This window comes from Hirundo rustica, chromosome 1, assembly GCF_015227805.2.
Source record: "Hirundo rustica isolate bHirRus1 chromosome 1, bHirRus1.pri.v3, whole genome shotgun sequence".
Lineage (NCBI taxonomy): Eukaryota > Metazoa > Chordata > Aves > Passeriformes > Hirundinidae > Hirundo > Hirundo rustica.
In genome coordinates this window covers 50,561,208-50,574,976 of record NC_053450.1, presented here as the reverse complement: position 1 = coordinate 50,574,976, position 13,769 = coordinate 50,561,208, and the positions used below count along the sequence as shown (strand labels likewise).

Sequence of the window (13,769 nt, the reverse complement as noted above, 5' to 3'; positions counted from 1 at the left end):
CAGAGGTGACTTCTGTGAAAAGCACTAGAAGCTTCCCCTGTGTCTGACAGAACCAATGTCAGAAGAATCCAAGACAGATCCACTGCTGGCCGAGGCTCAGCCCGTCACTGAAGGTGGTAGTGCCTCTGGGATAACATACTTCAGAAGCAGGGGCAAAAACTGTGCAACAGAGAGATATGAGGGAGATACATGAAGGAAGCAGTCATGCAGACACCAAGGTAGATGAAGGGGAAGGAGGTGCTCAGCACTGGAGCAGAGATTCCCCTGTAGCCCATGGGGCAGCCCATGATGACACAGTTGGTTGCCCTGCAGCCCATGGAAGCTCATGGTGCAGCAAATATTCACCGGCAGCCCATGAAGAACCCAAAACCGGAGCTGGAAGAAGCCCAAATGAAGCTGTGACCATGTGGGAAACCTGCACTGGAGCAGTCTTTTGGCAGTTGTAGAGACATGGAGAGAGGAGCCCGCACTGAAGTAGGTTTGCTCATAGGACTTGTGACCCTCTAAGAGACCCACATGTGATCTGTCTGTACATAAATGACTGCATTCCATAAGAAGAGTCCCACACTGGAGCAGTTTGTAAAGAACTGCAGCTCATGGGAAGCACTCATGTTGAAGAAGTTTATCGAGGGCTGTCACCTGTGGAAGGGATCCCATGCTGAAACAGGGGAAGTTGGAGGAGTTCTCTTCCTGAGAAGGAAGGAGCAGCAGAGACAATGTGTGATGAATGGATCACTGACCCCATTCTCTATTTCCCACTCCCCTATGCAGTTGGCAGGGAGGAGGAGGAAGAGAAGAGAGAAATTGGGAGTGAAGTTAAGCCTGGAAGAAAGGAGAGGTGGGGGACTTTGATTTGACTGGTAATAAATTAAAATAATTTCCTCAAGTTGATATTGTTTTGCCCATAACCGTAATTTGTGAGTGATCTCCCCCTGCCCTTATATCCCAGCACATGTGCCTTTTAATATACCTTCTCTTCTCTGTCCAGCTGACCCTGACTTTGGTGGGCACCAGGCATCCACCACACACAGTTAGATAGTAACAGTGATATAGTTATTTATTTATTTATTTTTAATTCTCCATAATCCATAGGCACCGAGTCTGGATATTGAACATATGCTTCCTCTATTTTAGTAACTCAGTGGGAGCAACTAATGATACAATTTGAAACATGCAGAAACACACATGCAGCAGTAGCCTAAGACACAGAAAAGCAGAGAGAAAAAATGGATATCCATACCTTTTGTAAGGCACAGGTTCTTTTTTCCATTACTAGTTTAATTCTGATTACTCACAGCAGAACCTGGTCTTAAAAGTTAGGCATATCCACACTCTGTCAGGTACAAGTAGAGAAGGAAGAGAGAGTATTAACAAAATGAAGAGGCATCATTTGCTGGTCAGTGTGAAAAACCAGCAGCTACGTGTTTATCAGGAGCAATAAGGCTATTGCAGGAGCGTTTGGGACACTGCCAAAGAAAGAAATAGCACATTGTGAAATTATAAAAGGGAGGCTCCTTCCACAGTGGAGAGAATTCTTGTACAGGATTCAGGAGTACTTCAAAGACTTCACACAATCATTGAATGGTTTGGGTTGGAAGGGAACTTAAAGATCTCCTAGTTCCAACCTCCCCTGCCATGAGGAGGGATACCTTTCACTAGACCAGGCTGCTTAGAGCCCCATCCAACTTGGCCTTGAACACTTCCAGGACTGGGGCATCCGCAGCTTCTCTGGGCAACCTGTTCCAGTGCCTCACCACTCTCACAAGGAAGAATGTCCTCCCTATATTCAACCCAAATCCCCCCTTCTCAGTCTGAACCCATCACTTCTTGTCCTATTTCAGACAGTTAATCCTGCCTTCTGAATGTGAATCACGGATGTTACTACAAAAACAAGCCTGGAAGTTTTGACTGCCCAGGCAAAACAGGGAATTAATTTAATTATATCTAATAGGGGTTGGGAAAAAAAAAAATAAAAGATAGCAAAACAAAGTGATCCAGCTAGACCAAAATTCACTGCGTATGTCAGAGCATTGCACAGAAACCTCTCAGAAAATAGCCCAGGAAGGGGAAGAAGTCATCAACCCAATGAAAAAGATCAGTTTGTTACACCCAGGAGATGACTTCACTATTCCAATGACTTCTTTAATTCACTGTACTTTCGAACACCAGAACTTACCGAGATTTTTCTTTTTTTTTTTTTTTTTTTTTCCCAGGCAGACCCGCCGCATTTCACACTAGCAGAAACACTTTAAAGCTTTATTTATATACAAACTATTCCAGTGAAAGCTGTGCCATCAGGGTAGCACTTCGTGAGAAGTTTTTTGGAAAAGAACTCGGAGGTGGGAGACGAGCACTGCAATAAAAGCCTTTATTCCTTCCTAGCGATCGCGTTATGCCTTACAAAACTCAAGCCCCCCAAGCATTTGCACAAGGGAGAGCAGGAGTATCCGGGTGGGTAGAGCTGTTCCGCTCTCGCCGGCAGGCAAGGGACGCATCAGGGACGGCTCCCGCACCTCCCGCCACCGCCGCCCCTCCGCGGACACGCGCGGGCGCGCCCCCGAGCGCCGCCCAACGGCCGCGCCGGTCCCGCCGCACCCGGCTCGGGGCCGAGCCCGCGCCGCGCTCGCCGCCGTGCGCCGCCTGGCGGGGGGAGGCGGTGCCCGCGCGCCGGGCTCGCACACGCGCCGGGCGCAGGCGCGGCGGGGCGGAGCGGGTGCCCGCGGCGCGGCGGGAACGGCTGCGGCCCGCGCGTCCCCGCGGCCCGAGCCGCCCGAGCGGCCCGCCGCGCAGCGCGTCCCCCGAGACGGGGGAAGGGCGACGGGAACTGGCTCGCCGCGGGCCTCGCTCCCCCCCTCCCCGCCGCCCCGGCCTCCTCCTCCTCCTCCTCCGCCGCGCTCCCCGGGCACAGGCGCGCCCTCTGCTCGCACCGCGCATGCACGCACCCCCCGCGCCCCCCCCCCTCCACCCCGAGCGCGCGCGCGCGCGCACTGGAGTGCTCGTGCAGGAGGCGGCGGTGACGGCCGGAGAGACGCGCGCTGGGTCCCCCCCCCCCAAGACCCCCTCCCCAAATTCCCCCCCACTCCCTCCCTCCTTCCCCTCCCTTCCCCCGTCCCCCTCCCGCGCGGCGGCAGCGGCGGCCCCCCCGCGCTCCCCCGGGAAGCGCGGCTCCGCGCGCGCGGGCGGCAGGTAAGCGCGAGCCCTTTCCCCCTTCCCGCCCCGCACCCCTCCCGCGCCGCGGCCGGGCCGCCGCTGCGCTGCGCGCGCGCGCCCTCCCGCGCACGCCTCCTCCCTCCTCCCCTCCTCCCCCTCCCCCTGCCCGTGCCATCCCGCCCCCGCTCGCCGCCGCCGTTACAGCCCCGGCAGCGCGCGCTGGGTGAGATGGCGCTGCCGCGGGCGCGCCCGCCGCCAGCAGCCCCGGCGCCGCCGCGCGCCTGCCTCCCGCGGGCGAGGGGAGGGCCAGCGGGAGGGGGAGGAGGAGGAGGAGGAGGAGGAAGACGCGTCCAGCGGCGGATGCGCACGCCGGGGCGTGCAACAAAGGGGCGCGCGGCCGCGTCCAGGCGGCGGGAGCCGCGCGAGGACCGTTGGAGCGGGGGAGGGAGAGAAGGAGGGCACGGACGGAAGCAGGGAGCGGGGCGCCGTCCCCGCGCGGCCCCGTGAGGCGGCGCGGCGAGAGCGCCGGGCTCGCTCCGGAGAGCCGCCGCCTGGCGCTCGCGGGCGCCCCCGACGCCGGGCCGGGAGCGCGGGCGGCGCGGCAGGGGCCGGGCCGGTCCCCGCCGGGAACCCGCCCGCGCCGCGCCCGCGGGTGCGTGGAGCGGGCGTGCGCCTCCGCGGTCACGGGCACGGCGGCCGCGAGAGCCGGCGCGGGGAGGCGCGGAGCGCGTCCCGAGCAGTCACAGTCGCGAACACAGCTCCCTACGGCCATTGCGGTGGTAGCGGCCGTGTAAAAAGTGTGCTGAACTCCCTAGTGGAGTAAGTAACCAGAGCTTTCTTAAATCAGAGCTGGAAGCGCTCTGGGCCAGTGCCTGCCCTGCTCCATTCGCAAAGGACTAACTTTATTCTTTGCCGGTTACACTCCCCTGTGTACTCCGCAAGCCCTGTTTTCAGCCGACTACTTCTATCATTAGTTCTCTCTTAGTGTCGACGGAATCTCAGTAAAATTGCATGGTGTTTAACAGGACGGTGCAATTGCTGCTAGATTATTAGCGGTAACATTTTGCTGCTTGCTTAAAAAGCAAGTATTTTTCACATCTTGCAAAGAACTCTTAAAAGGTCCCGTGGAGATAGTTGTCCTACCATCTTTAATGCTGGACCGATACATTTTCCCGGGCCAGGAGACTCAGACAGCCCATAAATACATACAGTATTGCTTTCCGGTTTTGTTTCCTTTTGTGTATTTCAAATATTTACAAACAAACTATCTGGCCACTTTAAAATTTGATTATTTTGGACTAAGAAGAGAATTTTGCGTGTCTCTTTCTGTGTTTGTTTGTTTGTTTTGTTTTGTTATTTTGTTTTTTGCCGGGGACACTTTAGCAGAGGTTCCAGAGATGCAGAGGTATTTGTAGGGAGCCAGGTGTTCCCATGCCATGCAAAATACACAGCACCAAGACTTGCAAAGCTGTCATCATACCTGTCATCTGCTTCTGTTTTATATGTGGTTAAGGACAAATTAGAATTTAGGGAAGAAACTCCCAGGAGATCTGTGCCAGGTGGCACAAAATTTGTTCCAAGCCAAATATTAAATTTCCCTCCTCTCTGCTGTGCTTCCTGCTTCAGCACAATTAAATGCCTGTCAGGACTGAATAATTTGAAATTATGTGTCTTGCATTATCCTTCTGTTTTCTGGTATCTCCATAGTTTGGAAAGTCAGTATACTTGTCTCTTTCCCTGGTCCTGGATGCGCAGCCATCCCTGTTCCTTGTCTGCTGTGCTTTGGGTTGCTTGGTCTGCTTGCCTCTGCTAGGCTTACTCAGCTCTCTGGTTCAGCAGAAGACTGATCACCTTCTTCATGAGTTGCTTATGTATTAATTGTGGTGATTCCTGGGGAGGTTTTTCAGACCTTTAGATTTAGTGCAAAGTTAAGTATCGTGGAAGTGGAACCAGGGAAGTGCAGTAGCCATAGGAAAGTAAAAATGTGGAGTTGTCCTCTACAGTTGTCTGTAGTAGCTCTTAAAAAATAACTGGGTATTTTAACAGTGTATTTTATCAAACTTTAAATAATAGAAAATGCTGTGGTTTTTTACACTCAATTTGAAAATAATTTTTGGAATAGATCTTACAATTTCTTGAAATTTTATTGTTTTCCCATCTTTCAGGCTGAAGGTGGCCCGTTCTGAGATTAATTTAATAGTCATTTGCTTTGAAAACTTCCTGCATTGTTCATGGTAAGGCTTACATTCGATATTTCAAATTTAGTTTGTTGTGCTGACTAATTTAGAGTATTTCTTACACAATTTTTAGTGTTAACATTTCCTGTAGCTATAATAATGATTTTGAGTTGGATTATACAGTGACTGAGAATTGAAGTTTTAAAGAGAAAGTATTCAATTTTTTCTCACTGAATCAATAAAGATTTGAATAATTGTAAATTGTTTAACCTAAGGAAAGTCCTTTATGTATTCACAAATTTAAAATAAGTTTCAGATTAGTGCTTTTACAGTCTATCAGGCTTTTTGTTCTCATTTTATGCAAAAATAAGTTGGGGTTTTTTTAAATGATGGAAATTACTTCATCTCTTAGGATTTTGTGATTTAGACTGCTTTATAAAAGCTACAAACTTTTCCTGTTAATTTACAGGAGTTTTTCATCAGTATGTCTGAAACCATTAAATATAATGACGACGATCACAAAACTGTGTTCCTGAAAACACTGAATGAGCAACGTTTGGAAGGAGAATTTTGTGACATCGCTATTGTGGTTGAAGATGTTAAGTTCAGAGCCCATAGGTGCGTGCTTGCTGCCTGCAGTACCTACTTCAAAAAGCTTTTCAAAAAACTTGAAGTTGATAGTTCATCAGTAATAGAAATAGATTTTCTTCGTTCTGATATTTTTGAGGAAGTTCTCAATTACATGTATACTGCAAAGATTTCTGTTAAAAAAGAGGATGTAAACTTGATGATGTCTTCGGGCCAGATCCTTGGTATTCGGTTTCTTGATAAACTCTGCTCTCAAAAACGTGATGTATCTAGTCCTGAAGAAAACACACAGTCCAAGAGCAAGTACTGTCTAAAAATGAACCGTTCTATGGGGGAACCCAATGATACCCAAGATGATGAGGTGGAAGAGATTGGAGATCATGATGACAGTCCATCAGATGTGACAGTGGAAGGCACCCCGCCAAGTCAGGAAGATGGTAAATCACCAACCACTACCCTGAGAGTACAAGAGGCAATTCTGAAAGAGTTGGGAAGTGAAGAAGTTCGAAAGGTAAACTGCTACGGCCAAGAAGTAGAGCCTATGGAAACAACGGAATCTAAAGACTTAGGATCTCAGACCCCTCAGGCACTCACATTTAATGATGGCATAAGTGAAGTGAAAGATGAACAGACACCAGGATGGACGACAGCAGCTGGGGATATGAAGTTTGAGTACTTGCTTTATGGTCACAGAGAACACATTGTATGTCAGGCTTGTGGCAAGACCTTTTCTGATGAAGCACGTTTGAGAAAACATGAAAAACTACACACTGCAGACAGACCATTTGTTTGTGAAATGTGTACAAAGGGCTTCACCACACAAGCTCATTTGAAAGAACACTTAAAAATACACACAGGTTACAAGCCTTACAGTTGTGAGGTGTGTGGGAAGTCTTTTATTCGTGCACCAGACCTAAAAAAGCATGAAAGAGTTCACAGTAATGAGAGGCCATTTGCATGCCATATGTGTGATAAAGCTTTCAAGCACAAGTCCCACCTCAAAGACCACGAAAGAAGGCACCGAGGAGAGAAACCTTTTGTCTGTAGTTCCTGCACTAAAGCATTTGCTAAGGCATCTGACCTAAAAAGGCATGAGAACAATATGCACAGTGAAAGAAAGCAAGTTACAGCAGCCAATTCCATCCAGAGTGAAACAGAGCAGTTGCAGGCAGCAGCCATGGCTGCTGAAGCAGAGCAGCAATTAGAAACTATAGCCTGTAGTTGAAAAATAAAGCAGGAACTTTATCAGAAATAATATAAGAAATGGAATGGAACAAAATTGTCATTGATATACATTTAGACTGAGGATCTTTTCAAGAAAGCATATTTTTAGAGGACTTGAATGTTACATAGGAATATATAGCATCGCTTGGTTAGGTATTTTAAAACACTTCAGAGATTGGTATTCTTAGAATGTGAAACAGTTTTGTTGTCATTAGCAGTATAATGCACTAATAACTGCTTTAATTCAAGAATGTGATCAAGTTCTCTGTAAAACAGGGATCATCACTGGCTGATACTTTGCTTCATCCAGTATGGAATACAGAATACAATGTAAACATTGCAATCAGTGAGAATCCGTAAGTTATGTTTGAAAATGCTGAGATCTCAAAAATCACAAACATGGAAAGAAAGGATTTGGTTTTCATAATTCTGAGGTGTTACACCTACAGTTTTTTGAGAAGCATACATTGAGTCCCTAAGCTTTTTAGTTCTTCCTTTTTTCACCTAATGTAGGTTGGTACAACAGCGTGTAAAGGAGGATGATAATCAAAATGAAATTGCTTCTTATTCCATTCCCTCAGATAGCTTCCTATTTTTATAAAAATGGCAAGTTTTAATGAAATATTTGCATTCTTGAAAAAACTGCATTATTCACGGGGATTCTGCCTGGCAGAGCAGAAGTGTCATGGCATTCACCAGTCCCTTCTGTGGGCAAAAATGTCTGCCCTGTTTGTTTTTATGTTCACTTTTATGCAGGGCCCCAGAGGTGGGACTGGGCCACAAAGAAAAAAGGGTGCAGCATAGAGAGACATGCTCCTTACTCAAACCCAGTAAAAATCAGTAAAAGCTAATACAGCCTGAGATGTTTTTTTATTATGCAGCTTTCAGGTCAGCTAACCCAGCACAGGGAAGGCAGAGGAGTATCTGCACCAGCAGGTGACCAGGTGTCACTGTCAGACTCCCGAGGCTGCAGCCATGGGTGCCACATACCTGCCCGCTCAGCTGGGGTTTGTGTCATGGCTGGTCATACAGCTCATAGGTCCTGTTCCAGCTTAAAAGCTTCCACCTTTTGGCACACCACCCCTCATCAAGAGGGAGACTTCAGTGAGTGAGTTCTGTCATAATTGATCCTGGGTGACTGTTGTCTATTGAGTGCTTGGTCTGTTGGGTTTTTTTTCTCCAAGACCAGTTGGGGTACATGCTGATAACAATAGTTAACTCACAGAGTCAACAAAATAAGTAGTCTTTGGATTGCAGTCTGCTACTTCTAGTCATCAAGAGAAGATACAATTACAGTGGCAATATAATCCAAAGATATATTGAGCCTTTATTTTAAATTTGTAAATACTACAACTGTTGTGAAAACTTCATTTGAAGTTGGAATGGGCAAAAAACACACTCTTGGGCACATGGTTGATGACATTGGTCACTTGCGATACCTATAGCATATCAAAGTGTTAGACCAGTTTCTGATAAGTTACTGTGTGGTAGATCACATCTTGCTTTTATAAATAGAAATTTAAAATAGTGTTTTTGGAACTGTTATATGGAACTTCAATTATTGAGGGTTTTTTATTCGGTTTACATTTTTTTTACAGCATCATTTTATTCATGTATTCATCAGATTAAGCAGTTATCTTATAATGCCAGTAATTGTTCAAACGCTGGTCTGTAAATAAAACGTGACTTTAATATTTTAGAAAATGTAAACTTTGGACCCTTACCAATATATTTTTTTAAAATGTTGCTTCATTTTACATTCAGTAATATTAGTTTGTAAACAAACTATACATTTTGTACCTGTGCAACATCAGAGGATGTGTATTCATTGCATTTTATTGGTTCTCTTGAGGAACATGATAAATGACCATTGTTATAATGTTTTACTGTATATGATCATAGATATAAAGATAGTAGGTCCAAAATAGGATCTACTTTTTTTTTTCTAAATATATTAGTCTTGCTATGTTTTCTTATCTGAAATTGTGTGCACTTCTTCCTAGGTAAATTTGGGTTGATAAGACTATACAAAACAGATCTGTTGTGATAAGAGTTCAAAAGTGTAAAATGTGAAGAAAGTAAATTTTCTCAAAGTTTGCTATGAAGAATGCAAGAAGCCATGAGCTTAAATTACAGCAGTAAACAATTATGTTAGAAAAAAAAAAAAAATAAAGTATTTTAATAATGAATCACTAAGAGAATACCTGGAGAGGTACTGCAATCTCCAGTAGTGGTGACATTCAAGAACGGGTTAGACAAACATCTATTAGGAGTGGTTTAAATATGGTTAATTCTGTCTTGAAGCTGAGGGATAAACTCAATAACCTCTCAAGAACAGCCTCATTGAGATTTTTGTTTGGAAAATAATAAGTTAAAATGGAGTTCACTGGGACAGCAGACACTGGAGTGGAAAGATCGAACTCAGGTATTACAGTTAAAGAAAGTTGCTCCTGACTTTTGAGCACAAGTAGTCAGGCTGTGAATTGGAAATTGTTATAGAAAAGCAGGTTTACATTAGAAGACTCGCAGCTGTAAGTGTGAGAACATTGTGTGTTACATCAGAGTAAGTTCTACTTTTGTTACAGCTTATAACTGTAAAGTTTACAAGTGTGGAGGCATGGCAGTATCCTTAGCTGTATACATGTCCTTGTTAATGTTTTCCAAACATCTATATTCTGAAGGAGTGTTAGCCTGCATATTGTGGGGGTGTGTCTGTGAAGTTCAGGTAAATTTGTCTGCATCTTACAACACTACTGCTCCCATGTCTCCTGTCTGTGCCAAAAGAAACCATGCACAAAAGAAGGCATGCATCAACTCCAAGCCCACAAGGTTTTTCCAGAGTGATAAACTGTAATCTATGAGCTGTGTTGATTGAGGAATGGGCGCATTTTTTATTTTTGCTTGGACAAGAATGGCAACTTCTTAGAGTCGGAGACAGATTTCTGTCCAATTAATGGAAATTTTGCTGTTGGTTCTATTGGGGCCAGACTAGTCTAACATTTCTTAGAAGATTTTTTTGTTTGGATTTTTTTTAAGAAAAAAAGGAACAAAACAAATTTGGAACTATGACATCTGCTTAATTTCTCATCCTAATCGTGGGTATGCTGCTGATTATTTGCATAACTCTGTTTGGAAACTAGAAGTTCAGGAAAGGATACCTTTCAGCCTTTCTCCACTCCCCAGCCCTTCTTTTACATACTATTCTTATCTATATTTTTAAAAATATTAGAAAATGAAGCAACTCACAATTGGTGAGTACTTGTAGTTTTGTTTTTCTGCTTTAATCTTTTAGAGAGGTTTAGACCTGGCTATCAGTTTTAAAGGTTGTTTTGTGAAAAGAAATTCCTTATGCTCACTTCAGTAGCAAAAGTTTGAGGTCAGCTTCTATTTGTTCCAGTAAGCTACAGAATGCTAAATACTCCTCAAAATCTTGTCATTTAGGTAGGCAAACTGGAGTCCCTTTGAAGATCCAGCCTCAGTTTTTTGAAACAGAGATTGTTTTCATGATTCCATTAAGTAAGGATTCTTTTTAATTAATAGAGTTGTGTGAAATACAGAATAAAAGATCAGATTATATCAGAAAATCTACCCTAAGGTTAGAGTATACTTTTAGTGGCAGGTTATCTTTTATTAAGTATTAATACAGACATCTGTAGTTTTATAGAGGAGACAGAGCATTTATGAAAGAGACTACATCATCTACAGCTTGTGACTGATGACTTTCCTGAATGTAAACATTTACAGATAGGTGCAGAACAGAATAATTCTGCCTGAAAGGTAGACAGATCTAAGGAATTTTCATCTTTTTCAGTTTGTTCGTAGATCACACTAGTGCGCCCAGTCAGCCAGAAATGTGAACACTTCATTAAAAATTCCATTACAGCAGTTGGTCTGTCATTTGTCTTCATATAGATCTAAAACAATTATAGTAACATTCTTATTCACTTCAGAGCAGATGGAGGATTTCCATGAATAGATTTGTTAAATATGTGTCATAAGAGTTGAGACACTTATTCTCAGGAAGTATTTTTAAATGTAACGCAAGAAATAATAGAATAGTTAAAAATAGTGATTTATGCAGTATTGATATGTTTTCCAGTGTTTTTCTCTCCACTGTCCTTCTATGTTATTTTTATTTGCATGCCTTGCTCATTTAGATATTTATAGAACTCTGAAACTTGGTGAGCTTCAGTTTCAAATATGAACAGCGCTGCAACTCTTTAAAATAGAAATAATATTTTTGAATCTGGTTAAAACATTTTTTAAAAATTTACTGGTACTTCTACTGTTTAGTAGCTAAGCATCTAATTTTTTATAGGTAAACCTGAAAAACATGTGGACCATTTGAATAAAGATGTACTACATCTGATCTGTTTGGTATAGGGGTATCAAAAACAATGTCTAAAGCAGAATTTCTGGATACCTGTATCTCAGATTCCTTCCATGACCTTTTTTTTTTTTTTTTTTTTTGGTAAGTCTATAGTTTGAGAGCATGAGTTTGTAAAACAAATGGTACTACCAAGAAATTAGAATTCTTACTGAATCGGAATTTTGAAAGTATTTTCTTTTTGATTTTAAAGAAGTATAAAAGACAGTAAATACATGAAACACATTATGCAATAAATAGATTTAAAGTTGTATTTTCATTCAGAAGTAAAATAAATCCATAAAGATCATGCATTTAATATAGATCATCTTTATGAAATCATGAAAACATGAGAGCTCTTCTTCACTTTTTCCACCAAGGCATGACAATTTTTATGTTTAGAAAAATGTATTTTCTGATATAAACCCATTCTGTTAAAAACAATAACCAAAACCACGTGTACCCTACATTGGCAGTTTTCTGACCTCCTCCCAATGGCCTTCTATGCATTTAAGTAATCTGTATATGCAAGCAACACAAAGTATTTTTATCTTTTAAAATATTCTAAAGACCAAGCTTCTAAGTTTTCATTCTTCACTAGTAAAAAATCAATTTTTTTCCCAAGGTAGAGGGGACCACAAGTAGTGCTTACAGGAACAAAGCACTGTAGTGGCACTGCAAATTGCTCAGACAGGAGAATGGAGTATAGTGGAGCTCCACTAACTCCACTGGTGGGACTTCCACTAGGGTCAGTGGAAGAACAGCCTCAGTTTGGAGCAACTTAAGCTATTGTGGAACAGCCTCCTGAGACAGCAGCTTTGTGTTTTGACTGCCATAGTGAAACTGCAAATTATTGCTAAAAGGGGTGATCTCATTTTCCCTTTTCCTTTCTTCATGCTGCCTTTTGCACCCATTTCCTTCCTCTTATTTGCCTCAGATTTAGTGGCTTTTGTAGCTTTAGAGGAAGCCAGTGGAGTGATTTTACATAAGAAAGCAATTCAGTGCTTAAGACTTGAGTTAGTTTTAAATTGACCTGCCTTATTGAACCATTTCATTAGGTTTGATCCAAAGTACATGGCAGGAGCAGTAGCAGGAGTTAGGAGAAGGAACTTTGGCACCACATTAAATACAAGGTGATGAAGCACAGCACATGTTGCACAGTGTTTGTGAGATGCAGCCAGGCAACAGAAGGGATCAGACACCATTTCTTTGCAATATCCACTGCTGGTAGACTTGTGGAAGTTTGAAGAGGGTGATCGGTCTTTGTCATTTCTGCTTTTTCAGGAGAATGAAATTTGGGAGTTGAAGTTGTGGGGGCTATTTTTCTCTTTGTTTTTTGTTGTTAAATAAATCAGCTCCTGTTTGCCTCTTATCCAACAGTTCTACACAGTCTTGAATGGTGGAAATTGCTCAAGTTAAGGGAAAAGGGTTCTTAATAAAAGACAATAGGTATTTAGTTCACTGAAGGACAGAACTGGAATCCCAAAAGGATGAAAAAAATTTTTTTCAACATATGTTAATTTTTGCGAGTATTAGAAGTAAACAATATTCACTTCATAGTTATTACTTCTATTTTTGATCTGTTCTAGATACTGTGCTGGGTAAAGAAAAATAATCACTCTTTTTAGTTAAGGCAGAGAATACATATTCAAAGTATAGGGACAGATTCTGTATTTCATTAGGTGATGTCAGCTAGACTGCTTTTATCTTAATTTCATTTTCTACCTTTAGAGTTTAGGGTTCTGTGGCAAACCTAAAATTTTCAAATTAGTGATTTTGATTTATTTCCACCTATAAATATGAATCTGTTTGAGGGCCTGGATATAAAAATTGTAGGTTTTCTTATATTTCCACTTGTTACTTGACATTAATGAGTTTTAAATGTAATTCTTGTGTTGTGTAGCTGAGATGCCAGAAGCCATTCCTTGTTAAGAGTTGCCTTCTTTCAGTTAAAAATTCTTCCTTGGAAATGAGTTATGTTTGTTGGTATTTCTCATGGTTCTCTATACTTTTAACAAGATTTTTTTTTTTTCCCATTTGAACTAATCGCATGTGATTTTACAAGGTGCCTTTTTACAGCTATTACTGATTTTGAAATTTTACTAATTCATCCAAATTCTTCCAAATTCTTCAATAATTCTTAAAACAAGCATGGCCCCTATATTCTTGTTCTTTAAGTATAAAACAGAATTTATACCAGGATTTGGAGACATAAACTTTGTAATGCTGGTGTAAGCTTTCAATCTCTAACTTTTCTGGACTGT

General features: G+C 42.7%; 1 protein-coding gene across 2 annotated transcripts; it reads left to right on the top strand.

The window, feature by feature from the left end:
* The first annotated feature begins 3,137 nt into the window (after positions 1–3,137).
* ZBTB14 (zinc finger and BTB domain containing 14) lies at positions 3,138–9,673 on the top strand. 2 transcript variants are annotated; one of them, XM_040085731.2, is made up of 3 exons: positions 3,138–3,186; positions 5,316–5,384; positions 5,797–9,673. In XM_040085731.2, the coding sequence occupies exons 2-3, from the start codon at positions 5,382–5,384 to the stop codon at positions 7,138–7,140; spliced, it is 1,347 nt and encodes a 448-aa protein (XP_039941665.1). In that variant the 5' UTR covers positions 3,138–3,186; positions 5,316–5,381; the 3' UTR covers positions 7,141–9,673. The 2 variants fall into 2 exon arrangements, with proteins under 2 accessions (XP_039941665.1, XP_039941673.1); XM_040085739.2 differs by lacking the exon at positions 3,138–3,186 and adding an exon at positions 3,851–3,969.
* Positions 9,674–13,769: the final 4,096 nt, after the last annotated feature.